Here is a 27,458-nt window from a genome sequence, read left to right as displayed (position 1 = left end):
AACAAGCTGACAGCTGGTACTATGATTGGACAACAATTTTATATCAATTTCTTTTTATAAATTTTGGTCAAGAGACAAAAATATTAGAAGGAATTAGGTGAAGGTATCCTTAAACAGTTATTAAAATGGGTTTCTGCTCTCTCCTGAAGAGAATCAGAACAAAGAAATATAGACCTAAAATGGCTGGAGTCAAAATTCCATCCCCAATTACCATACAAGAGCCAATAAGGACAAGAATAAGCATTGTGTTCTTCATAAATGCATATCCCTCCAACCACCTCTTGGTTCTTGCGGCAAATGAGTGTTCACTAAATGTAGAACGACTATATGTTGTAAGTTCCAAATCACTTCGGTCTTGATTAGGAATAGTTCTCAATTTTGCATGTCGGCAGAGTAATGAATAGATAGCAAAAGTTCCGCCTGCATAACGAGTAAGTTGCTATGTAATTGATTATCAAACAAGCAGATGATATCAAAGGGGCATAATATTCGGGGGAAAAAACAAACATAGAGCATACCTGTCTTACAAGGAATATCTATGTTTATAGAATTGCTAATAATTTGATAAAGTAAATCTAAACTTTTGTAGAAGCCAAAGACTGACACATTGAAAAATTGCAGAAGAAACTAATCCAAGATCTAATTATCTTGCCTTGGTAGCAATATTACATATAGAACAGAAATAATTATTTCTAATGAACAAACTTACAAGAAAACCTTGTTCTTAATTTATCCAAACAAGTTCATCAAATTAGACCTCTTAAAAAATTCTCTTATTCCTTTCCAACCAAATTTCCCATAAATAACAAAAACAGACCAATTCCATGAAACCAGAAATTTGTATATCCACGAAACACAAATTCATACAACATCCCTTTCATATTTTTATTTTTTCAAGAAAACTCTCCCATTAATCAATTTCCATAAGCAGAGATGACTTGTTCATAAAGCCCCTTTCCACATTAAAAATAATTTTAAAAAATTCAAATTTCAGAAATACATGAGAAAATCTACAGTAATACAACCTACCACCTTTTTACAGATTAAAAATAATTAAAAAAATTCAAATGGCTTCAAAAGTACAAGAGAAAATATACAGTAATACTATCCAGACCATTGCATATTAAATGACATAAACACTCAATAGTAATGCATTCTAACTGGAAATTTAATCAACCATAATTTAAACGACAGAAACAGGGAATTTAATTTTGTTGCTGAATATTTTGGCAAGTTTTTACATTGGGGAATCCTTTCTAGATAAAAAATTGTTGGACATGTGAAAATTCTGGGCTTTTTATCCTTGTAAATCTTAGTCTGACATTAATATTCTTTGGCAATCTCCTTATTTTTATTAGCATTTTAATACCATCCATTCCAATCAGAGTTGACGCTTTTGTTCGGCTAGTTTATTATAAGACTAGTACTTGTGAACTAGTTTGCATTTAACCCTCTCACCTTTGTGGTGTGTTTTGTATAAACATAACTGAAACATTGGATCATCTGTTCAGCATTGCAGCAAAGCTAGATCATTATGATGTGAATTGTTGAATGAAGTTGATTATGTTGGGTATTACCTAAAATATGTGAGACAGTATAGATGGAGAACCTTTATGTTTTTGGTAAAAGCGAGATCGTGGCTGTAATGTGGAACAATGTGATGATGCATCTTTTGAGGTCATCAAAGATATGATATCATTGTAGAAAAGGATTAGGTTTCAACTTACCATTGAGCTTCAGTAAATGAAATTCAAGGATTTTCTCCTTTCTCTAATTACTCTTACTTGGACTAATATTTTTTTTAGTGGTGTTAGCTTTGTTTGGTTTCTTTAAATAGAGTTTAAGTTTTTTCGATTTCTTGTATTTAAAGATACTACATCACATTCTTGTAACTATAAATACATAATTTTTTGAAATTTAATGAAAGTTTTGTTTCTTATAAAATACCATAAAATACATAAACAACATCTAGATTATCATATTTCTTCTCTGAAACATAAATACTTAAATCCCTGTTTCTTTGTATCTTCATTTTTCAATCATGCTATTCATAAATAATCCCTGTTTCTTTGTATCTTCATTTTTCAATTTATTTTAACAAGAAATATATAAAATTTATATGCAAGCATTAGAAGATTAACTTCGGCAAATCAACTTTCCAAGTTGAGAACACTTTACCTTGACCATTATCATTTGCTCTACAAACAATTAGCACCTACTTGAGAAGCGGAATAAGAGTAAGCGAGTATATTATCAAAGATAAAGCTCCAATCAAATCTTCTGGGTCTTTAATTCCATCAGGGAAAGTGTTGTAGAAAACATACAACGGAGATGTGCCTAAATCTCCATATACCACTCCAAGGCTCTGGAATGCAAGTTGCAGAAGCATTACTGCTGAAAGCTTCTGGACAAGATAGAACAAAACCAAATTAACAAAGGAACTAAATACGTAGCATCACATGCTAAATTTCTATAAATTTTTGTTTACTCTCATGGCTAGTAGCTGGCCATTTTTAATGCATCGCACAAGCAAATTAAAGTAGAACATACAAATCAACAATAAAATTTTGAGAGAAGCGTATTTCTACATTCTTTCTATGAAGTAAGATGTGCACAAATAACGTCTAGCTCAGAAGTGAAAAATACAGAAGTATCAGTGCTAATATTTTCTAAACAAAACAAAAGCAATTCAGTAAAGGAACCATGCAACTATCATAATATGCTCAATTTCATCAAATTCATTAATCTCATTGCCCGCCATTTTCAGAATACATCCCACAGGAAATTAAAATAGGGCCTAGAGAATTGTAATCTACCCTGAGCACAAGCATACAACTATATTGCAGCAATCCCTTCTATATCGGTAATATCCATTTTGACGATTTCCCATATTGTGAGAAAAATCCAAAGCTTTTGAAGTAAACATTTTTCCAGGTATCATGAGTTTGACTTTGATAGGTATTTCAAAAGGATGAAAGACTAAGAGAAAGAGATCTCCAAGAACAAGAAACAAGTATACCTTTTCTGTGTACATGTTTTTAAGCTTTCTAGCCTCTTCGTCCATGGGTTGATCAAGCTTCTGATCTATAGTCCACACAGTACCATTTCTATCAGGACCTTGATCAGTCGTCATATTTGTAGCCATTTTCAACTTGATCATTCAAACTATTCCTTAGAGTTCAACCAATTCACTTCTAAGTTTTTTTCTTCATCAATACTTCGGTTGTGCCATCAGCTTTCTACATATATTGAAAGCCATAAAACTCAACAAGTTCAAATCAATAGGGTTAAAGGAACAGCTTTGAGCTAAATGTTAACCTATAAAAAAATTATATGGAGATTTTCCTTGTTCAACATACAGACCAAGGTAAATTACAGCATAAAAGGATTGATAATGTAAATATTGGACAAAAATAATCAACCATACCTTTAGAAATTGTAAATACTCGTGATGGTAAATAAATGATAAAGACATGGAATTTACTAGCATTCAATAAGCTTGAATAAAGGTAACACCATAAATTGGCTGATCAAGCAAATAAAGAATAAATCTAAAGGAATTAAGGAATGGAAAGCATCAAGATGCCAAATATGAAAACTTCTCAGCTCCAAAATTAAAATGAAATTACTTTCACCTATAAAAAAATTCCTCACATTTTTTGAAAAGCTAAACCAAATCTTGGAACCTTTTAAGAACCCCCAAGACCTCTTGGTCCAATTTAAAAAAAACTCAACCAAAAAAAAAAACTGAAGAGCTTAAAAATGCAGTGACGCTGTAAAGAAAGGAAAGAAAAAAAATGTAACCTGAACAGTGAAATTCCCAAATGGGTTTCACCTAAAGCTATACATAACACATCAGAGCACAAAAGATCAAGAAAACACAATAAAGAAGATGGAAAAAAAACGAAAGCCCAGTAAAGAAATTGACATACCCATGAAGAAAAAAGGCGAGGAAGTGAAAACCCAGATCCTGAAAGAATGGTTCTTCGGGTTTTTCATAATTTTAGACGACATAGAAGAATAAATAGTGAAGTTTGAATAAAAGGGTTGTTGAGCGATGCTCTGCTTGGTTGTGTAGACGAAAAAAAAAAGAGAAAGAAAGAGAAGCTGAGAAGCATGAAAGAGAAGCTGAGAAGCAAAGAAAGAGACTAGGAAACCAGAAAGAAAGAGAAGCAAAGAGACGAAAGAAAGAAAGAAAGAGAGGCAAAGAAACGAAACCAGAAATTAGGGATTCAATGGAGGCTGAGACTAGTTTACTGTGTGCTTCCGTGTCTCTTATTTTCATTTGGCGCCTAGTTATATATTTCATATGGCGCCAAATGAAATTTCACATATTCGGTCGTGTGTTTTTTTAATTGCTTATTAATAGCACTTTTAAATAAGTGTTATTTTTTAATGTAATATATACTAAAAATTGTTGTAGTGCGATTACCCCTTCCGAAAACTGATGTTAATATCAGAAGGAGAAAAAGTGGTTCCCATAGGTCCCACAGGAATAACTAACTCGATCTCAGTTGCTCTGTTAGAACTGCAACTCTGAGGTCCACACCTTCTGCGTGAAATTAGCAGAATACTCAACCTGCCAATCCTAATAGGAACCATCAGCCCCATGTCTGCTGATCTTTCAAAACTGCGACCCCGAGCTTCGGGCCTTCTGAACAGATGCCACGAAATGTTCAGAACAACCCAACAAGGTGATCTGGGACCAATTGAAGGAGGCAAAACACCCCAGCAAATCCATCAGTTCCATGATCAGAGCCTCCGCCACACACAAATGAACTGGTTCTACCTCCAACCCGAGACATTAGGGTAGAACAGAGATGGGAGAACCTAGTTCACCTCGATTGGACGAGGATAACTTCACCGTTATGACATCTGCCATCACCAGTTCGACATTCGACGCCACGTCACCCGCATAGGAACGCTCCAGCTCATGGGGATAGCAAGAGAAATCCTCCTCCCATAGAAGACATCTATGTCCCACGACCTCGCGTTAATAATCCAGGTCCTCGATCCCAACCACAGTCTATAAGTTTCGTTAACGAAAGTTACAAGATAGAGAGCCAGCATAGAGGCATGTCTGAGAGAAACCTGAGGAGTCATTTAAGCTCCACACAAAGTCTTCATTTCGACCCACACCCTGACCTGTGTGATCATTTGAATTCATAAAGAAGATATCCAGTTCGCCAAGATGATTTGAGTTATACTCAGCACAGGGGAAATCTGTCTATCGTACATGACAATGGGAATATCCCACCTATTCAATCTCAAGCTTGGAGGGAAAATAACCCATTTAATGCATACAATAGTTTAGGGGCTGGAGATCAGCTCCCAAATAACATAGTGGCCAAGTATACAATCCTAGAGCAACTGGCCTTGATGGAAGAACAAATGAAGAGACTCTTATCTGGAAAAGGATTTGATGGTTGTGATTCTGATGAGGAGCTCGAGCCTTTTCCTCTAAATAACACTGAAACTATGTATCTTGTTGGCTTCAGGATGTCGACCATGCCCGAATAAGATGGAAACACTAACTCGTCCAACCACCTTAGGACATTAAATACGTTAATGATGGCCCACAATGAATGATTCGACTTAAGATGTATTTTGTTCCTCACAACAAGTACAAAAAACATTCAATCACCTCTTGGAAGAAATTGTCTTCCGAATTTAAGAGACATTTCTAAGCTGTGATAGAAACTCGCGTTGAGGCCGATTCGCTGGCTAACATAAAATAGTAACCTGGTGAGTCCCTAAAAGCATATCTGAACAGGTTCACCAATGCAACAGCATGAGCTAGGGATGTTGATGATAGTTACAAGCTCATGGAAATGAGGACAGGGATCACGTTAGGAGGTGATTTATGGCAAGAACTCCTAAGAAAAGGAGTAAAGAGTGTGGATGAATTCTTGGCTCGGGCTTGGGCTCGGGAATCGATAAATTTGGAGGAGGCATGATCTGATGTTCTAAGAACCAGCCAGACCACTGTTCGGCCCACTGGAGCGGTGGCGGATGTTGCAGCTATGGCTCAACCTGCTGCCCAAAATAACTCGACAGGTAACAATAAGCGGAAGGGGATTGGTGAGGGTGACCAGAATGGAACCACCTATACCGACCTGAATGATGCGCGAGAGTATATTTTCTTGTAAACTCTAATAGACTTCCATGGAAGAAGCCAGAGCCTTTGAGACATCAGAGGGTGAAAAGAGAGCTGACTATGTTCTGCGGATATCACAACAACATCGGACATAATACTGATGATTGTTGACAACTAAAGGACGAGATCGAAACTCTCATCCAAGCTCGACCTTAGCCTAGTATGCCCCAAACGAAGTAGTTCCAAATCATCCAACCAGACAAAATACTGATCCAGTTTCAAAAAATTAAGACTGCCAACCCCGAGCTCAGACAGACCAGGTGAAGCAAGTCGTGCCCTCTATAAAAGTAAGAGGGGATATAACAACTATACCGGAGGACCCCATTTGGCAGGCACGAATAATGGGGCCCAAAAAAGGTACAAAGAGGAGCTTAAAACCCACAACAATACTGAATTTATTCTGGAGGAAAGGTTATCAAAACAACAACGGTTGGAGAAACAATCAATCATTTTCACAAAAGAGGACACTAGCCACGTTCAATTCTCGAATAATGATTCGTTAGTGGTAACCGTTCATCTCACCAATCAAATTGTATGGAGGATACTGGTTGATAACGAGAGCTCTTCAAACGTGCTATTCAAATCCACCATAGAAAATATGGGATTGTCTGTAACTGATCTTAAGGTGACCTCAATGACCCTACACGGGTTCTAAGGATAAGAAACGACAACCATAAGAATGATCAGACTTGTAGTTACGCTAGGGGATTACACATGAATTGTTTCTAAAATGCTCGAGCTCATCATAATCGATTGCTCAGCCACATAAAACGTGATTTTGGGACGACCCGTGTTGTGGACTTTTGAGGATATGAACTCGATCCGACACCTAGCGATGAAGCTCCCCTCAACCTCAAGTATATGTACAGTGAAAGGAGACCATCTCGCTGCCAGTGAATGTTATAACATTTCCATGAAGGGAAAAGCACAACCCAGTCTCGTGGCTATTATTGATGGAGGAGAGGAGCCTCAGGTAGTGTAAATTTCCTATGTGGCAGAAGAACCTCAGGAATAAAGTAATGAGGTCGCCCAGGAAAACGAAATTGATGCAAGATTAGGTGAAGACAAGTCTGTGCTCCAAGTGTTGGAAGATCTCGAAGAAATCAGCATCGACCCAGAAGTACCTTCAAGGGTAGTAAAAGTTGGAAAAAAATCTTGGAACAGAAAGGCAGAAGGAGTTGGTCGAGTTTTTGAGAAATAACCTGGATGTCTTTCCCTGGTGAGAATCAGTCTAAATGTAATAATGCATACACTAAATGTGGAAAGGAATGTTCCTACAAAGGCATAGAAACAAAGGCTTTTGGGGAAAGAATAATCAGTTGCTTTAGAAGAAGAAGTAGCTCGCCTGCATAAGTGTGGATTCATCAGTGAAGAAAAATATCCGACCTGGGTTGCTAACCTTGTTTTGGTCGTAAAACCCAATGGGAAGTGAAGAACTTGCATTGACTTCTCCGACCTCAATAAGGCATGTCCTAAGGATTATTTTCCACTACATGAATCCATCAATCGGTACACGCAACAGCTGGTCATGAGCTCATGTCTTTCAGGGATGCAAATTCTGAATATAACCAAATCACGATGAAACCTATAGACAAAGATCACACTAGCTTCATGAATGAGCATAACGTATATTGCTACAAGGTTATGCCATTTGGGCTGAAGAATGTTGGTGCAACGTAACAACGACTAGACAACTAAATGTTTTTTATCAGATTGGGAAAAACATGGAAGTGTTTGTCGATGATATGCTCCTTAAATCAAAGACTTCCTGATTAGTGGTGAAAATGCACATTTTTTATTTTAATTGTCAAAATAAATTAAGTTTTAATTAATATTTTCATGGAATTAATGTGATATATTCTTACATTGGAAATATTTGATCTTAATTTAATTTATTTATACTTTGTAGAAAATAAAGTGTATTTTGGCACTTGGAAACAAAGAAAAAAAAAGAAAGCAAGAAAGGAAGAAGTAGAACTGAAAATATAGTGGAATTGTGGCATTTTTGAAGTAACATTGCCAAGACCCGTTTGGCCCAGGCCTAGGGAGCTCCCACTGCATGCGCACCAAGTGGCGCCTCCTCCTTACGCCACATGTCCATCTGAAGCCCAGCAGACCCCTTCTCCTCCAGCCCATTGACCTGGTACTCCCCTCAGCTTCCTCCAGCTCCCAACCCAGCGGCCCAACGCACCTCCAACGCAGGCCCAACGAAGGAACAGCCCATCAACCTCTCTCCAACTCCTTTCCTTCACCCAGCCCCTCCACGAATCCAGCGACCCAACATAGCCAGCCTGAAGGCCCATCTCCAGCCAGCCAGCCCGAAGCATCTCCAGCAGCTGAAAGCCTCTCACGCCCAATGCAGCAACCAACTCACTCTCTCCCAGCCAGCCGTCCACGTGGTGCCTCCCCATGGGCTGGGAATGGGTCAAAACCCTCCTCTACCACCAGTCACTGTCAACCCATGTTTTGTGGGTATTGGTCCTTGCAAAATTGCTATTTTGAGCTTTAAAGTTCATACTTTGTGGTATTTTAGAAAAGGGCATATTGACCATGCACCAAAATAACTAGGTTAATATTTATAATAAGATTTGATTTTTCAAAATCATATTTTATTATTAATATTTCAGATTTATTTTGTAAACCCCATTTTGTTGTTTAATTTCTTTTAGTCCTTTTCTCCATCTATAAATAGGGACTCTCATTTCACATTTTGTATGTAATTTTTAGGTAGCAAAACTCTACCAAATTTTAGTCTCATTTCTCATATTTTCTCTCTAGAATTTCATGAGAAAGTCTTGCATAATAGGCTAACCTTCTTAGGAAGGTTAGGATGATCCTATATGCACTATGACTTTGTTTGGTATATTTGATTCACCATGTGCTTAAAGTTTATATATTTGAGTGATTTATTTTCTTTCATCTCTATTTCTTCATCTTGTTATCTATATTTATGTTTACTAATAGTATATAGATTTTGTCAAGCACTTTCTATGTATTATCAAATTAGTGAAAAGAATATAGATAATATCTTTATCATTTTCCCCACCTCATTCATATATATTTACTTTTGCTAAAATCTATATAGAAATAGTCGTGCTCTTTCTATGTATTTTATAAATAGTAAAAGTAATATTTGTGTTAGGTTTTATGTCCAATCTTTTATTGCATTATTGCCAATGGTATAATGTCATTTTTAGATTTCTCATCAGATTTATCTCATCCTTCCATGGCAAAGAATAATAATCACTTGAATACATTTTATGTGAAATATATTTGAGCTTTAATGTTAAATCTTCCAAATGAATAGTTGGGATGTGAACTATCTATTTGTGTAATTTTTATGAATCAAAGAACCAAACAAATAAGTATGCATATTGGTGACTCTTGATCCTTCCTACTTGTTACCTATTGTTACATCACACTTTAGTCTATCTTTATTTCTATTCTCTAAATCTCAAAAACAACAAAAACATCACTTGTTCAATTTTCCGCATATTATTTATCTCGAAACTTATTTATTGATTAACTTTATTCATTTGCCTCCTAGTGGAATCGACGACCCGATCTACTATGACTACCGCTAAGTGGAAGTCACGTTTGGGCGTTAAACACTACCTGTAACAATGTATCTGACCTAGACGAATGTTTTGTCATGATAATAAAATAGGACATGAAGTTAAACCCCCCGAAGTGTACCTTTTGGGCTTCATCGGAAAAATTTCTAGGCTTTATAGTCAACACAAGGGGGATAGAGGCGAACCCACAAAAGATCAGGTCGTTATTAGAAATGCCCTCGCCCAGGTCACGTAAACAAGTACAGAGCCTAACTGGGAAAACAGCTGCCCTAAAGCTCTTGGTTTCAAAGTCAATTGACAAGTGTCTCCCATTTTAAAATTTTCTCAAAGGAAACAAAAGTATGAGTGGACCCAAGAATGCGAGCAAGAATTTCAAGATCAGAAAACTCACATGGCTGAGTCCCCCATACTATAAAAATCGGTAGTTGGGGAATGTTTGCTCTTACATCTAGCTGTGAAAGAAAATGTGATCAGCGCCGTATTAGATCGAGTGGAAAATTGGTTTTAGAAACCGGTGTACTATGTGAGTAAACTCACCTGGCGGAGTCCTAATATCCTTTAATAGAAAAACACGTGTTCTACTTGATCTCGGCCTTGAGATATTGTATATGCCACGCACAACAATCAAGAGTCAAGCACTCGATGAATTTGTGGTCGAATGTAAAGGTTTTCCAAAGAAGCCAATGAGAAAATTGGTGCAAGAGTTGTTGAAACTCTTTGTTGATGGGTCATCTAATGAGAACGAATCTGGAGCTGGAAAATTATGATCTCACCTAAGGGACATCAATTCCATACAGCTCTAAGGTTTGGGCTCGAAGCATCCAATAATGAAGTAGAGTATGAAGCTCTATTGGCAGGATTACAGTTGACAAAAGAACTGAAAGCGAAGGCAATTCAATGTAATATTCATTCCCAGCTCATGGCTAATCATATATTAGGGGAGTATCAAGCTCAAAGTATCAAAATGGTGGCTTACCAAGCTAAGGTTAAAGATGAGCTGCCTGAGTTTGAGTTATGCTCCAATGAGCAGGTACCCCGCTAGTAGAACTCCAATGTTGATGCTTTAGCCCAACTTGCAACCACCAATTAGGCGGATACACTAAACGTAGTCCCAGTGGATTTCTTAGAACAACCAGGCATAATGAAAGAACCGGTTGACGTCGGATTGATTAAAACAATACCGACCCAGATAACCCCATAGTGGAATACCTCAGAACCGATAAACTACCTGATGACCGAAAGGACAAAAGAAAATGGATATATCAAGTCCCACTGTATGTTATGGTTGAGGGAGTTCTATACCGACGAGGACATTTGTTTCCCCTCTTGCGGTGTGTTCTTCCTGAAGAAGCACATACCATTCTACAAGAGATATATGAAGGCTTCTACGGGGACCACGCTGGGGGGAAAAACTTAGCCCTAAAGATATTGAGGCAAGCCTAATTGTAGCCTACACTCAAAAAGTATTTGTCCTCGTACGTACCGAAATGCGAAAAATGCAAACGTTCTGCCAAAATTGCTCGGGCAGCGCCCATTGAGTTAACCATGATCTCATCGCCTTGGCCGTTTGAAATATGGGGGATCGACCTGATCCATTCATTACCAACTGGGAGAGGAGGAGTTTGTTATTCGGTTGCCACCATCGACTACATTACGAAGTGGGTCGAGGCTAAGCCTTTGCCAACCATAATCTCAAAGAGAGTCCTGGATTTTGTCGTGAAGAACATCTCGTATTGCTTTAGGCTCCCGAAGAAGATCGTGTCTGATAACAGAACTCAGTTCGATAGTGATCTTTTCACAAAATTTTGTGAGAAGTACGACATAATCAAGAGTATCTCTTCACTGGCATATCTGCAAGCTAATGGACAAGTCGAGGCCGTAAATAAAACCACAAAGGTGAGCTTATAAAAAAGACTAGATGAAGCCAATGGATTATGGTCAAGCACCTCCTACAAGTACTTTGGACCTATAGGACCACATACCGCACCTCCACGAGGCACACTCCCTTCTCTTTAACCTTAAGAAGTGTGGCTATGCTCCTAATTGAAGTGCTAGTGACGACACATAGACAAAAACCCTTTGATCAAAATCGAAACCAAAAACTGCTAGACGCATCCCTGGATCTAATAGAAGAAAAGTGGGAAGAATGACAATTACTACTCTGCCATTATTAGCAGAGAATTACGGGTTACTTTAACTCAAAGGTAAAAGGACATAGATTTGAGATGGATGACCTGGTGCTTCAGAGAATGTTTTTGGCAAGTAAGGATCCTAAAGATGGTGTATTTGGACCTAAATGGGATGGACCATACCAGATTGTGGAGATTTTATGTGAGGGAACATTCAAACTAGCTCAGCTAAGTGGAGAGTTGGTACCATGGGCCTGGAATGCTCTTCATGATAAAAAATATTATTAGTTATAAGATAATTTTGTTAGTTTTTTATGTTTTCAGTATTTTTCCGTGTAAGGCTTGTTTATAAAAGGCATTCAATTTAAATGACACAGGATGGCTACGTGTTTATCTTATTCTTGTGATGTATCACATACTCATTTTGAAATAGCCATCTAGAATATTAATAAATTGTGATTACTTGGAGGGCATATAACTCTCGATGAGTTTAAAAATATTCATGTGATTAAATAACTGTTTTTCTTCATTGAAACTTAAAGTTTGGAAAATTCATTATTCAACAACTTTTTATAGCTAAATCTAATTTTCAATGAAATTCCAAATACGAACGAAATTAAACAAAATTCAACTATAAACTCCTACACATAACCAAGTCTGAGACCTGATTCCTAACAGGTATAATGTCGTTAAGCAGAAAAACTCCTCGACATAACCAGGTCCGAGACCTGATTCCTAACAGGTATAATGCTGTTAAGCAGACAAACTCCTGGACATAACTAGGTCCGAGACTTTATTTCTAACAGGTATAATGCTATTAAGCAGACAAACTTCAGAACAAAACCAGGTCTGAGACCTGATTCGTAATAGGTATAACCCTATTAGCCGGGCAAATTCCTAGGTATAACGAGGATATCGAAAAAAAATTATTCACCAAACCATTGGAAACAAATCTCGATATAAAGACCCATAATTGCGAGTGTGCAAGAATTTAAAATTCATAAGCATAGCAAGATAATAGAATAAGGGGAACAAAATAGATCATAATGTAACAAAAATACACAAACATATATTTGAATATCATTAGGAAAAATAAACCTTGAACTAAGTCCAAAGGCAATCGTTTCAGCTTGTGAACGCATAGTTACAAAGGATATAAAAAAACAGAATAAGAGAAAAGAAAGATGAGCTAACTCGCCCTAAAAGAATACTGAGCTCAGGTAACTTGCCCATGTGATGATACCACATTGCCATCCCCCTCACCAGCTCCAGAAGCATAGGCGGGCTCGGAGGGCTCTTATGAGAGTCGACTTTTGAACTTGGCAAGATAACGTCACCAAAGCTCTACATCAAGAAAGGAGAAATCCCATTACTAGTTGTATGCCCAGCACCGATACAGCATGTCCTGTAATGACCCAACTATTTCTATGACTTAGATTACTAAACCTACTAGACATAACTACTACTTGAAGAGAACATACATGAGAAAATTCATAACTTTATTGAAAACTTTAAAGTAATATTTGTAATACATAAATGAGCACATTGTTTTAAAAATAAAACCTAACTTTTAAATGAAATTGTTTACAAAGCTAAATGCGGAAAAATACATAAAAATCATAATTTAAAGAGACTAAAGAAAAATAACGTCGTCCTCGAATCGACACGCAGCCCATCCACTCCATTCACCTCAACACACGCACCAAGCTTCCAAGAATCCTTCCACCTTTGTATCTATTTTCCTGCATCACACTAAAAAGAAAAAGGAATGAGCCTAATGCCCAGCAAGGAAAATCTACCAACATATATATAACATCAAACGTAAACATAAGATCATAACAAAAACATACACTATAAAACATATATCTCAACTATAACCCATGTACATGATGAATATTGGGGTTTGCTAGCTAAGCAGCTATAAGCCTCAAAATACAATGAGGTTTGCTAACTAAGCAGCTATAAGCCCCAAGAACATAAAAGTGTTGAGGTTTGCTATTTAAGCAACTATAACCCCCAAAACATATATACTATAACATATCATAACATATCATATCATAACATATCATAACATAACATATTATAGAATAATCATAACATACAAGCATATAAAAACTATCCTATTTTCCTTACCAACACCGGAATAATTGAGAACAAATGCGGGACTTGGAACACTCCTAAAACCAGCAATAAAAATTGTGAGTATTTCTAAAGGGTAAAGAATAATTGTGGAAACTAAACCTTCAAAACAAAACTTACCAAGGAAGATCTTTAAGTTTCAAGAACCTAATAAAAAACCAATATCAAAAGTTAGGATCTGAATAAAAGGACTAAAGAAAACTAAAGAGTTTTAGAGAACTGAACTTAAAGAATAAGAGTACCTTAGTTGACCTTAAGGATTGGTCTAACTTCAATACAGAAATACACTAATCCTCACTTCCCAAGTGTTTTATAAAGCTTAAGAATGGCAAAGCTTTTTCCCAACCCAAGTGTTTATCACTCTATGGTAGTACTAGCACCTTGGAGTCTGATCACAGCTGAAGAATGAGTGGAAGGCCTGGCTACTAGGTCCTATTTATAGAGTTCTAGGAATAAATATCTTCTTTTTGGCTTTGAATAAAAATAATGAATAAAGTTGAAAATAATTGAATATTCGTCAATCAGAGGCTGAAGACTCGCTCAAAATGTTCAGAAGTAGTTCTAAGGAGTCAAAGCTTGTTTTAAAAATAAAAAAAAAATAAAGGATTTAGGTCGATATATCGGCTCTGCCCTATTCCTGAGCCTCCGTTCGTACGATCGTGCAATGTCAACGTGTTTTCCGTATTCTTCGTCAGGCAATATATCGGCTCCAATGCTGTGATATATCGGCATACGTTAATATTTTAAACACGTAATTGCACTTTTTCAGCATAAATTAAGGTTGAATAACTGCTTTGATTGTGTCAAACAACGATCCTAATAGTTTCTGGTGAAGACTAAAGCTTATATTTCCTTATTTAATCATTAAAATACTTAATTCCTTTATAATCATGCTTATGACAAGTGTCATATTCCTATTGGCTCTATCTAAACCTTAGGTTATAATAAATATCATATTTGTGACCAGCAATATTAATCAAACCTTATGTTATAATTAATATTCTTAAACTATAGGTTAAACTTATAAAATCCATAACTATTGCTAGAAGTTTCCAACTAAGTCCCAGTTTGAACCAAAATCCACAAAATCTAAAATACTACTACTACTACTACTAACTAGCTAACTAAGTAAACATTCTGGGACTCTACAATTCTCCCCTACTACAAAGAATTTTGTCCCCGAAATTTACTTACAAAACAATTCCGGATACCGAGCTTGCATGTCCTCCTCTAACTCCCACGTTGCCTCTCGTTCAGAACTATTTCTCCATAGAACTTTGACTATCTAGGATGCTAACCGGCTGTTCTTCATAACTCTAGTCTTTCTGGAGTGCTATCATATCATACTTGAGGACGTGAGATGGGTTTGACACATATCTACGCAGCATCGAGATGTGGAACACATTGTGACTATTTGATAGCGCTGGCGGTAGGGCTAATCTATATGCAACTGCTCCCACTTTGTCCAATAACTCAAAGGGACCTATAAACCTGGGACTAAGCTTGCCTTTCTTCCCAAACCATTTCATACCTTTCATAGGAGATATTCTTAAGAAGACTTGATCTCCAACTTTTAATTCCACATCACGCGGCTTGGCATCCGCATAACTTTTCTGATGACTTTGAGCAGTGAGCATACGCTTCCTAATTAGCACTACTACATCCTGAGCTTCTCTAACAGCTTCGGGTCCAAGTAGTTGCCTTTCTCCTACCTCATCCCAATGTAATGGCGACCGACACCTCCTTCCATAAAGTAGCTCATAAGGTGCCATCCCGATCGTTGAATGGTTGCTATTATTGTAGGAGAATTCTATCAGTGGCAAATACTCACTCCAAGATCCTCCGAAATCAAGTACACAAGCACACAACATATCTTCTAAAATCTGTATGGTACGCTCGGACTGACCATCGATCTATGGATGAAATGCTATACTAAGACTTAACTTGGTGCCCATAGCTTGCTGCAAGCTTCTCCAAAATCTCGATGTAAACACCGATCCTCTATCGGACACTATTGTCTTAGGGATTCCATGCAGTCTTACTATCTCTTGAACATAAATATCTGCATATTGTTCTGCTGTATATGAAGTCTTGACAGGCAGAAAATGAGCTGACTTAGTTAATCTATCTATTACTACCCAAGCCGATTCGTGTTGCTTATTCTTCCGAGGCAAACCCATCACGAAATCCATGGCTATGTCGTCCCATTTCCATTCTGGAATGCTAAGTGGTTAAAATAAACCTGCAGGCCACTGATGTTCTACTTTCACTTGCTGGCATACTACACATTTAGACACGTACTCCGCTATATCTTTCTTCATTCTTGGCCACCAATACATTGCCTTGATGTCGTAAGTCATCTTGGTCCACCTTGGGTGAATTGAGTATGGGGTATTGTGATCTTCTTCTAAAATCTTCACCTTAATCCCTTGATCATTTGGCATGAATACCCGATCCTTATATCTTAATAACCCCTGACTTGATATTGAGAAATCGGTGGCCTTCCCTTCTCTAACTGCATCCATATGTGTTACTAACGTGTCATCATGCACTTACCCACTCCGTATGTCTTCTAACAGACTTGACTGAATGGACAAGTTAGCCAATTTACCAATGACTACTTCTATTCCAGCATTGATCAGCTCCTGCTGTAGCAGCTTTTCTATTCCGACTAATGTTGCTAGACTTCCATAATTCTTCCTACTTAGCGCACCAGCAACTACGTTTGCCTTTCCTGGGTGGTATAAAATTTTGCAGTCATAATCCTTTACTAGTTCTAACCACCTGCGCTGCCTCATGTTAAGCTCCTTTTGCGTGGAGAAGTACTTTAGGCTTTTATGGTTCATATAAATCTCACACCGTTCTCCATAAAGATAATCGCGCCAGATTTTTAATGCAAAGACCACTGCTGCCAACTCCATATTGTGTGTTGGATAGCATTGGTCGTAATCCTTCAACTACGTTGAGGCATAGGCTATCACCTTGTCAATCTGCATCAGCACACAACCCAATCCTTGCTTCGACGTATCGCAATAGACTACAAACTTGTCATTGGGTGTCAGTACACAAAGTACTGGTGCTGAGCATAACCTATCCTTAAGCAACTCGAAACTCTCTTCACACTTGTCATTCCAGTTGAACCTCTGCTGCTTCTGAGTCAGGTTGGTAAGTGGAGTGGCTATCTTATAAAAACCCTCTACAAACCTCTAATAATAACCTGCTAGTCCCAGAAAACTTCTTACTTCAGATGCATTCTTTGGTCTTGGCCAATCCTTCACAGCCTCTACTTTAGATGGGTCTACAACAATTCTGTCATTGGATACTATGTGGCCGAGAAATGCTACCTGTGAAAGCCAAAATTCACACTTCTTGAATTTGGCGTATAGTTGATGCTCCTTTAATCGCAACAAGATTAACCTTAAATGTTTTTCATGCTCGACTTTATCCTTTGAGTACACCAATATATCGTCGATGAATCTTACAACAAATTTATCCAAGTAGTCCTTAAAGACCCAATTCATTAAATCCATAAATGCGGCTGGAGCATTGGTAAGACCGAAAGACATGACTAGAAACTCGTAATGCCCATAATGAGTTCTAAAAGTTGTCTTAGAAATGTCTTCTTCCCGAACCTTGAGCTAATGATACCCAGACCGTAGATCAATCTTTGAGAACACGGTCGCTCCTTGGAATTAATCAACCAAGTCGTCAATCTGGGGTAGCGGATACTTGTTCCTAATCGTTACCTTATCCAGCTCAAGGTAATCTATGCACATCCGCATACTCCCGTCCTTCGTCTTCACAAATAGAACAAGTGCTCCACATGGCGAATGGCTCGGTCTAGTGAAACCCAAGTCTAAGAGTTCTTGTAGCTACGTTTTTAACTCCTTGAGTTCGATAGGTGCCGTTCGATATGGTGCTTTAGAGATAGGCTCGGTGCTCGGTACTAGTTCGATTATGAAGTCAATTTCTCGAGTCGGCGGCAACCCTGGTAAAGTTGTCAGGAAATACTTCTGGAAATTCCTTTACAATATGAACGTCTCCAACTTTTAGCGATGTTTCTTTTACCACATCTGTAATGCTGGCTAAGAATGCTTGACATCCTTTTTCTATCATCTTCTAAGCTTTGAGTGATGAAATAAGTTGTGTGCATAGACCTGAAAGCTTTACCATAAAACATAGTCTCTGGCCATCAGGAGTCTCAAACGTTACTTTCTTGTGTTTGCAGTCAATGGTTGCGCCATGCTTTGCTAGCTAGTCCATTCCCAGTATCACGTCGAAGTCTTTAATCTCCAATTCTATCAGGTCTCCTTCTAATTCTACGTCCTCAATCTTGATTGTACGCCTCGTACTACCCGTGATAATAGGACTATTTCACCCGAAGGTAATTCTGTTTCAAACCTAGTTCTAAATCTTTCACAAGGTTTGTCTAATTTTCCTATCGTTCCTAACGAGATATACGAATGAATGACTCCCAAATCAAATAACAGAAAACATACATTATTGAGGATAGAAACCTGACCTGTAACTACTTTATTGCTAGCATCAGCTTCTCCTTGGGTTAAGGAAAAAAACCTTGGTAGGAAACATCTTGTCGTCTCTTTTCCCTTCTGACTTGAGCTGGGGACACTCCTTCTTTCGGTGACCTTCCTGACCATAGTTGTAGCATCCCTTAGTGTTTGCACGGCACTCACTCGGATGTTTCTTTTGGCATTTCGCACATTACGGGTATTCTACATAACCCAGCCTATTGCCTCCATTATTTGTCTATGCCCTTTTATCGTTGTCAAACTGCTTGTTGTCAGGATGCCTTCTTTTCTGACCATTACTATTGTTGGACTTCTGGTTGTTGTTTTTGTGGTTGTTCCAACCATTCAGGGGTTGATTTGACTGTTTAGGCTCAGGCTTACTGGCCTCCTCTTTACTAACATTCGCCTGAAGCCTTTCCACTTCTATTATCATTTCTATAACATCAGCATAAGTAGTATTTCCTGGGTTCAGAAGCTTAACCCCTAGCTCAATCTTTAGTCGAAGCCCTCTAACGAACTTGGTCACCCTCAGAAAATCAGTTGGAACCATTTCTGATGAAAACTTAACTAATCGGTAGAACTGCCGAGCATACTCTGCTACAGTCAAGCTTCCCTGCTTTAGACTAGCAAACTCCTCGACCCTTGAAGCGATGACAGCTGAGTTATAGTACTTTTTGTGGAATAGCTCTACAAATCTGGCCCAAGTCATGTTGGCGACATCATGAGTCTATTGTACTAGGTCCCACCATATTCTTGCTTCCTTCTTGAGTAGAAACGAAACGCAGGATATGCAGTCCGCGTTGCCGAGGTTCATGTGTGCTAGGATCGGCTAGAAAATCCTGAGCCATTCTTCTGCCTCGAAGGGGTCGGTTGTCCCTTCAAAGTTCTGAGCGTACTACTTACGAAACCGTTCATAGATTGGCTCCATGTGCTGAGCTGGGTATGGCGCATAGTTTGCCATTGGCTATCCCCCATAAGTACCTACTTGATGGGGTGCTTAAGCCATATGTTGAGGTTGTTGTTATGGTTGAGGCTAAGCTTGTTGTCGCTGTTGCTGTAGTAATTCCTCAACTGCTACCGAAGCTTGGCAATTTCTGCAGTGTTGTCGACTGGCAGCGGTGGCGTACCTTCATTAATAGCAGCATTGGTTGCACGCCTTCCGCTTCTTCGAACTGGAGGGCTTCATTCGTCTCAGGAACGACCTTGGAGGCATTGCCATTGTTGCGAGCAGATCTTCTGAGTGACATCTTCAGCAGAGTTCTAACAGTTGAGAGAATCATGTTAGAACATACCTTAATAGGCTCTAAAACAAAACTTAATCTAAGTAAACATAACTCGGACCTATTAATTATGATTTCTTATGAAAAGAATTATGTAAGCCTTCTTTATAATTAGGGTGTGTTTCTAAACTTAGAAAAATAAGCCATCCTTATTATTTTCGATGTGTGTTTCTAATTATCCTATATGACTTAATTCTCAGGCTGAAAACTCATCGTTGTTCCAACGTTAACCATACTGAGGGAGGGCTGGGATCAATAAAATCGTTCCCACTACTATGGCCCCCTAACTCTCAATATAGAAACTCAGTTCATTGATATGTATCCACCCTCACCAAACTTAGTCATTATTTATTAAATTTATTATTTATTATGATTGCAAAATAAAATCAAACTCATACATGTCATCAAAATAACAATGATATTAATTTGGAAAAATAGTTTTCACTAAGTACAATCATAAAGGCAAAATAATAAATAAAATAAATAAAGAAACTAATCTATTCTAAAAATCGGGATCTTCTACATCAGATCCTTCATCTAACATATTGTCATTTATTTCTTCATAGTCACATTTTTGTGAGCCTAAAAAATTCCTCTAGGAAGATTCGTAAAAATTCTATTCTTTTGTTCTTGTGTGGATTGGAATTCCATCTTAGAGGTAAACTTAATTATGAGAAAATAATATCTCATAGCCAATGGTATTTCCTCTTCAACATCTATTGTCTCCCATTTTTCTTCCAAAGCAGCAATTACAAAAGGAAAATCTCTAAGAAGCCTAATTACTAAAATATATTGCTCCATAGCTCTCATCATTATTTGCTTAGTTGTTTGGAGATGGACTATTTGATTATTGAATAAAAGAAATCTCCGAGTGATTCTTTCCAATATTCCTACTGTATTTCTTGGTTCTCTAATCCTTTTTAAGGCTTTAATGGCTCAGATATCGTTATATGATAAAGCTCCATCCATATCTCTAACTGAAAACATAAGACTAAAATGTTAGTTAAACACATAAACATAATAATTAAAACATAAATACTTACATTGGCTGTTAGATTTGGAGCTTGAGCGTGTGTATCAAGGAGAATTTCATGTAAATGGACCGTTGCTTTGATACCAACTGTAATGACCCAACTATTTCTAAGACTTAGATCATTAAACCTACTAGACATAACTACTACTTGAAGAGAACATACATGAGAAAATTCATAACTTCATTGAAAACTTTAAAGTAATATTTGTAATACATAAATGAGCTCATTGTTTTAAAAAATAAAAAACAAAAAAAAGGATTTAGGGCGATATATTGGCTCTGCCCTATTCCTGAGCCTCCGTTCGTACAATCGTGCAATGTCAATGTGTTTTCCGTATTCTTCGTCAAGCGATATATCGGCTCAAATGCTGCGATATATCGGCATACGTGAATATTTTAAACACGTAATTGCACTTTTTTAGCATAAATTAAGGTTAGATAACTGCTTTCACTGAGTCAAACTACGATCCTAACAGTTTCTGGTGAAGACTAAAGCTTATATTTCCTTATTTAATCATTAAAATACTTAATTCCTTAATAATCATGCTTATGACAAGTGTCATATTCCTATTTGCTCTATCTAAACCTTAGGTTATAATAAATATCATATTTGTGACCAGCAATATTAATCAAACCTTATGTTATAATTAATATTCTTAAACAATAGGTTAAACTTATAAAATCCATAACTATTGCTAGAAGTTTCCAACTAAGTCCCGGTTTGAACCAAAATCGACAAAATCTAAAATACTACTACTACTACTAGCTAGCTAACTAAGTAAACATTCTGGGACTCTACATATCCTTAAGGGCATTCGTTGCTTCTGCAACATCCAGTTTCGCCTACTCAGCATCCTGCTTCTCCTTCTCGGCATCTTACTTCTCCTTCTTAGCTTCTTCCTTGGCTATGTCCTCGACCTCGGATGACTGATATTTTAGTACATCAACCTCCTGAAGCTTCTTGATGAGGTTATCGATCTCGGCCTACAACTGATTTTGTTGCTGGCTCACCTTAACAATTCCATCTTTGGCTATTTGCTCGTTCTCCTGGGATGTAGCCAGGGCGGCCTTGAGCTCCTCTCTTTGAGATCAGAACCAGGCGATGCTACAGATTTGAGCTAAAACAGACTACAAAAAAAAAAAAAAGACGCAAGATAGAATTAGCTCGCAAAAGTAAAAACAAAAAGGGAAATACTATAGGGGGAAGAAAGATAACTCACAGTCATGTTCATTATTAGGGCAGACTCCAGGACATCCCCTGGGGAATGCTCTTCTATGGCCCTAAGATCCTTGACGTTCGCTTGGTTGGCGTGACCCACCATGTGGGTCATCATGTGTTAGAGGGACCCACGAAATGCCTCTAGGATCCTTGCCACCGCGAGGGGCTGGACTAGGAGTTTAATAGACGTGGGTTTGCCCTAAAAAACTTGTGAAACTAGAACAGGTTCATCGTGAGGACAAGGAAGAGGAGCCTTAAGAATAGTAAATGTAGTTATTGGAGCTGGTGCTTGCATCTATTATTGTTGTTTCTGAATGGAGCTGGCACCTTTATCCTTTGCAAGAGAGTCGATGGTAGCTCCAGATTCAGGGGAACTCTTCTTTGATATTATCTCCTTCTTGACTACGGGTCCAGTTCAGGCTCCACCAGATTTGAAGGCGCCCTTCGGATCAATATCTTCGCCTACAAAAGGACGAGCAGAAAATTCATATCCAAGAAATGATTAGTCAAAGTAATGCAAGGAACAAAATAGAGCTAGAACCCTACCCTCCGAGCTAGAGGAGGAAACTACTATGATCGACTCTAGTTACGAATTGGACTAGGTAAAACCTCTAACTCTTGGGCTATTGGAAGAGGGTAGACTCTAATACTATTACATTTTGGGTTGTACGGGGTTCAGGCTCTTCATCTAGACTAGACTCATGCGCGGCCTATGATAACTTCATTTTAGTGTCACTTTAGAATGTGTTTTTGTGGTAATCTTGAGTCTTTATGTGTGTTTTGTGCAAGATTACACTTTTTTTGTCTTGGTTGTAGGTTGGTGTGGTGAATCACGAGAAAAATGAAAAAAGAATTGAAAATGGTGGAAAAATGATTCTTTTGGCGATTGTTGGACTCAAAGCGAAGTCAGAGACGCATGGTTACTGAAGGCAATTAGTGTCGTGACTTTGTCTTACAAGTTGCGACTCAAGAGGAAATCAGAGGCTCATCAAATGGGAAAAATGGACACGGGCTGCGACTTGCTGATGTTTAAGTCGCGACATCCAGAGACTTAAAAGGAAGCAAGATGGATCAAAAAATGAACACGGGCCGCGACCCAAAGAAGGCCAAGTCGCGGCCCGCATATGAAAAACACAGCTATTGTAGTTTTTTTTTACTGTAAGTTCGTATTTAGGGTTTAATTAATTCATTAGGTCAGATTTTAATTATGTTTTTATAGACTAATTTTGATTCTTAGGCTAGTTATTCTGCATTTTTATATTTTTCTTTCTTCTTTAAGTTTGTGAATCTTATGTTTTGGAATTATTATTTTGTTGTTTTAGTCATGTCTGATATGAATTAAACAATTTTATTTAGGGTTTAATGTAGTCACTTGGATTTCTATCTAATTTAATTATGATGTTCTTTTGATTGTCATCTCTATTCTAATCTATATAATGTGTGTTTAATGCTAGTAAATACTTGATCAATATTTTTCTTGATTTTATGATTTTGATTCAAAATTCAAAAGATGAGAATTGAATAGGCTATCATTATATAGACATAGGTTGCATATTTGACGAAAGTACCTGTATGACTTGTGTAGTAATTAGGTTTCCATTCTTAATGCCTTCTATATGTTTAAGTTTATCACAGGGATGTAGAAAAACATGCATATAGGTTGAGATCTTATATCTTGAAAAGGAATTGGAATCGAATTATGTTAACCTACTATTAGAAAAGGAAGAAAGAAATTTAGAATTGATTAATAAAACTAGTACAATGAAAAGTTGATGAAATTAACACCATAGGTCTTTTTAATAGTGATTTAAATCTTTTAATAACTGATTATCGTTCTTAGTTTTCTTTTATAATCTTAAAATTAAATTCATTCATCTAAACTTTGGTTGCCAACTAGTAATTAAAAGATAAATTAGTGGTACTTGGAAGAGAGTCTTTGTGGGAACAATGCTCTACTTATCATATATATTACTTGAATCAATTGCGTGCACTTGTGTATATATATTTTTGCGATCAAGTTTTTGGCGCCGTTGTCGGGGACTTAATTTCCAAAATCAAAGTTAATTGTTATTTGTTCTAAGTTGGTATTTTTTTTCTTTTTATTGTTTTACACGTATTTGGATCAAAGCTCTACTGTGTTACAGAAATTGTTGGTATATGCGAGGAAGTAGACAAAAGGAAATCATACCAATAGATTTTGAAATTAAGAGAATGTACAGAAAGAATCGAAAGATAAAGAAACGGTTGGATTTAACCATGGCTGAGAAGGTAAATAACATTGTCAATAATGCAAATATGTGTAATGCAGCTGAAGCCGATCCACCAATAAGAAACTATGTACTCCCTACTGTTACAGGGATATATTCAAGCATTCTTCCTCCAACTATTGAAACAAATAATTTTGAGATAAAACCTTTAATTATTCAGATGGTGCAAAAATGTGTACAATTTGGAGGGTTACCAAATGAGGATCCAAATCTCCATGTTACAAAATTTTTAGAGCTATGTGCGACATTCAAAATGAATGGGGTGAGTAACGATGTTGTAAGATTGAGATTCTTCCCATTTTCACTAAGGGACAGAGCTAAGCGTTGGTTGAATTCATTACAAGCTAACTCTATACTTACTTTGGAAGATTTGGCTCAGATATTCCTTGGTAAATATTTTCCTTCTGGCAAGTCAACAAGAATAAGAGGAGAGATTAATAACTTCCATCAATTGGATGGGGACTCTTTGTATGATGCATGGGAATGATTTAAAGAGTTGCAAAGGAAATGCCCACATCATGGAATACAGAAGTGGCTACTAGTTCATACTTTTTACAATGGTTTGGGGGGCAATACAAGGACAATTATAGATGTTGCATCAAGAGGAGCGTTTATGAGAAAAAGTGCTAATGAAGCATATCAATTATTGGAAGAGATGGTTATGAATAACTATAATTGGCCTACTGAGTGTGAGAATAAGAAAGTAGCAAGAGTCTTAGAACATGATCCAATTGCGCTATTAACTGTTCATGTGGCATCTCTAACACAGCAATTGTAGCAAACTAATCTCACCGCACAAACAATGCAAGTACAGAATGTTATAAGTTGTGAGATTTGTGGGGGACCACAAGCTTATGAACAATGCCCGAGCACTACTAGTTGCTCAATTGATGTGAATAATATGCCCTTGGAACAAACACAAGTTATTGGTGATTTTTCAAGATGTGCCTCATCAAGGGTTACAACGACAATATCCACAGTACCCACCTCAATAACCCCCTCATCAACCAACTTACGGATTACATTCTAGACCATATTATGATCAAAATCCACGCCCATCACATCCACCACCACATCCTCAAATGAACCCACCAACAATTCAGCCAGACTAATTAAATCAATTCATGATAGAGACTAGGTCTTCAATCAGGAGTTTGGAGACACAAATAGGTCATTTGGCCCAAATGTTTTCTAGTAGGCAACAAGGGAATTTGCCTAGTTCCACTGAGGTAAATCCTAATGAACAATGTCAAGCTGTCACTTTGAAGAGTGAGACTAAGTATGATGGACCTACAGTGGATGACAAGGGGAAGAAGAAAGAGGATCAACAAGTTACTAGTCCAATACAAGAGGAAGTTACTGAAGACCTTCCAAAAACAGAAAAACCAAAATACACCGAGCCTACACAAAAGATTCCATATCCTCAACGGTTTCGAAAGGCTAATCTTGACAAACAATTCTCCAAATTTCTTGAGGTATTTAAGAAACTTCACATTAAAATTCCTTTTGTAGAGGCTCCAGAACAAATGCCTAGTTATGTGAAGTTTATGAAGGAGAAATTGTCTAATAAGAGAAAAATGGAGGATAACTATGGTTCCAAATAATAATAATGAACTTATTCCAACTCGTATAGTGACGGGGTGGAGAATTTGTATTGATTACCATAAGTTGAATAAGGCCACCAGGAAAGACCATTTTCCTTTACCTTTTGTAGATCAGATGCTAGATAGATTGGCATGCCATCTTTATTACTGTTTTTTGAATGGATATTCAAGAGATCATCAAATTCCTATAGCACTGGAGGATCAAGAAAAGACTACCTTCACATGCCCTTATGGAACATTTTCCTTTCCAAGGACGCCATTTGGGTTATGTAATTCTCCTGCCACCTTTCCAAGATGTATGATGTCTATTTTTTCAGACATGGTGGAAAAAGGTATTGAAATTTTAATGGATGTATGTTCAGTCTTTGGACCCTCTTTTGATGGATGTTTAGCTAACTTGGAAAGGGTTTTAAAAAGATGTAAGGAGTCAAATTTAATATTAAACTCGGAGAAATGTCACTTTATGGTGACAAAAGGAATAGTCTTGGGCTATAAGATTTCATGCCATGGAATTGAAGTAGACAGGACCAAGATTTCAACAATAGAAAATTTACCTCCTCCAGTGTCTGTTAAAGGTGTTTGAAGTTTTCTAGGCCATGCTGGATTTTATAGGAGGTTCATAAAGGACTTTTCAAAATTTTCAAAGCCCTTATCTACTTTACTTAACAATGGTGCGGTATTCAATTTTGATTCTGATTGTTAAAGGGCGTTTAATATACTAAAGGAGAAATTGGCATCTGCTCCAATTGTTGTATCACCAAATTGAGAAATTCGTTTTGAATTAATGTGTGATGCTAGTGATTATGCAGTAGGAGCAGCTCTTGGACAACGAGTTGACAAGGTATTCAAAACAATTTATTATGCTAGTCAAACCTTGAATGATGCTCAATTAAATTATGCAACTATTTAGAAGGAATTACTTGCAATAGTCTTTGCATTTGACAAGTTCAGGCCATATCTAAGTCGTAATAAGGTGATTGTTTACACATATCATTCAGCTATTAAGTACCTTATGACTAAAAAAGATGCTAAACCTCGCTTGATTCGATGGGTCTTATTATTGCAAGAGTTTGATGTGGAAATTCGTGATAAGAAGGGGACAGAAAATCTGGTTGCTAATCATTTATCTAGATTGGAAAAAGAAGAAGAAGATCATAATGCTAAAGAGGAGACAATTGATGAAAAAATTTCGGATGAATAATTATTTTTTATTGAATGTGAAGAGAAGATACCATGGTTTGGATATTATGTCAACTATTTGGTAGCTAAAGATGTGCCTCGAGACATGTCAAGGCAGCAACTAAAAAAGTTCTATTCGGAAGTGAAGCATTCTTATTGGGATGAACCCATTCTTTTTCGTCATTGTGCTGAACAAGTGATTAAAAGATGTGTCCCAATTTAGGAAATGATTTCCATACTTACTCATTGCCATACTTTACATTGTGGTGGTCACTTTGGAGGAACAAGGACAACAACAAAAGTTTTGCAATGTAGATTTTATTGGCCTACATTATTTAAAGATGCTA

The 27,458-nt window shown here is 37.3% G+C and overlaps 1 protein-coding gene, 1 long non-coding RNA gene and 1 other non-coding gene across 3 annotated transcripts; 1 reads left to right on the top strand and 2 right to left on the bottom strand.

The window, feature by feature from the left end:
• Positions 1-188: 188 nt before the first annotated feature.
• LOC133829058 (uncharacterized) lies at positions 189-3,168 on the bottom strand. The gene is made up of 3 exons (XR_009891492.1): positions 3,020-3,168; positions 2,179-2,404; positions 189-420 (listed from the first exon to the last, which is right to left on the bottom strand). It is a non-coding gene; the product is annotated as an uncharacterized LOC133829058 (long non-coding RNA).
• An 8,109-nt stretch (positions 3,169-11,277) lies between these two features.
• On the top strand, positions 11,278-12,200 carry LOC133832338 (uncharacterized). Its single transcript, XM_062262697.1, has 3 exons — positions 11,278-11,628; positions 11,910-12,104; positions 12,186-12,200. Exons 1-3 carry the CDS (start codon positions 11,278-11,280, stop codon positions 12,198-12,200), a joined length of 561 nt encoding a protein of 186 aa, XP_062118681.1.
• A 12,546-nt stretch (positions 12,201-24,746) lies between these two features.
• Positions 24,747-24,853, bottom strand: LOC133833604 (small nucleolar RNA R71). Its single transcript, XR_009892976.1, has one exon. It is a non-coding gene; the product is annotated as a small nucleolar RNA R71 (small nucleolar RNA).
• Between the last annotated feature and the right edge of the window lie 2,605 nt (positions 24,854-27,458).

This window comes from Humulus lupulus, chromosome 4 (assembly GCF_963169125.1).
Source record: "Humulus lupulus chromosome 4, drHumLupu1.1, whole genome shotgun sequence".
In the NCBI taxonomy this organism is placed as follows: domain Eukaryota; kingdom Viridiplantae; phylum Streptophyta; class Magnoliopsida; order Rosales; family Cannabaceae; genus Humulus; species Humulus lupulus.
This window is presented reverse-complemented; position numbering and strand designations above follow the sequence as displayed.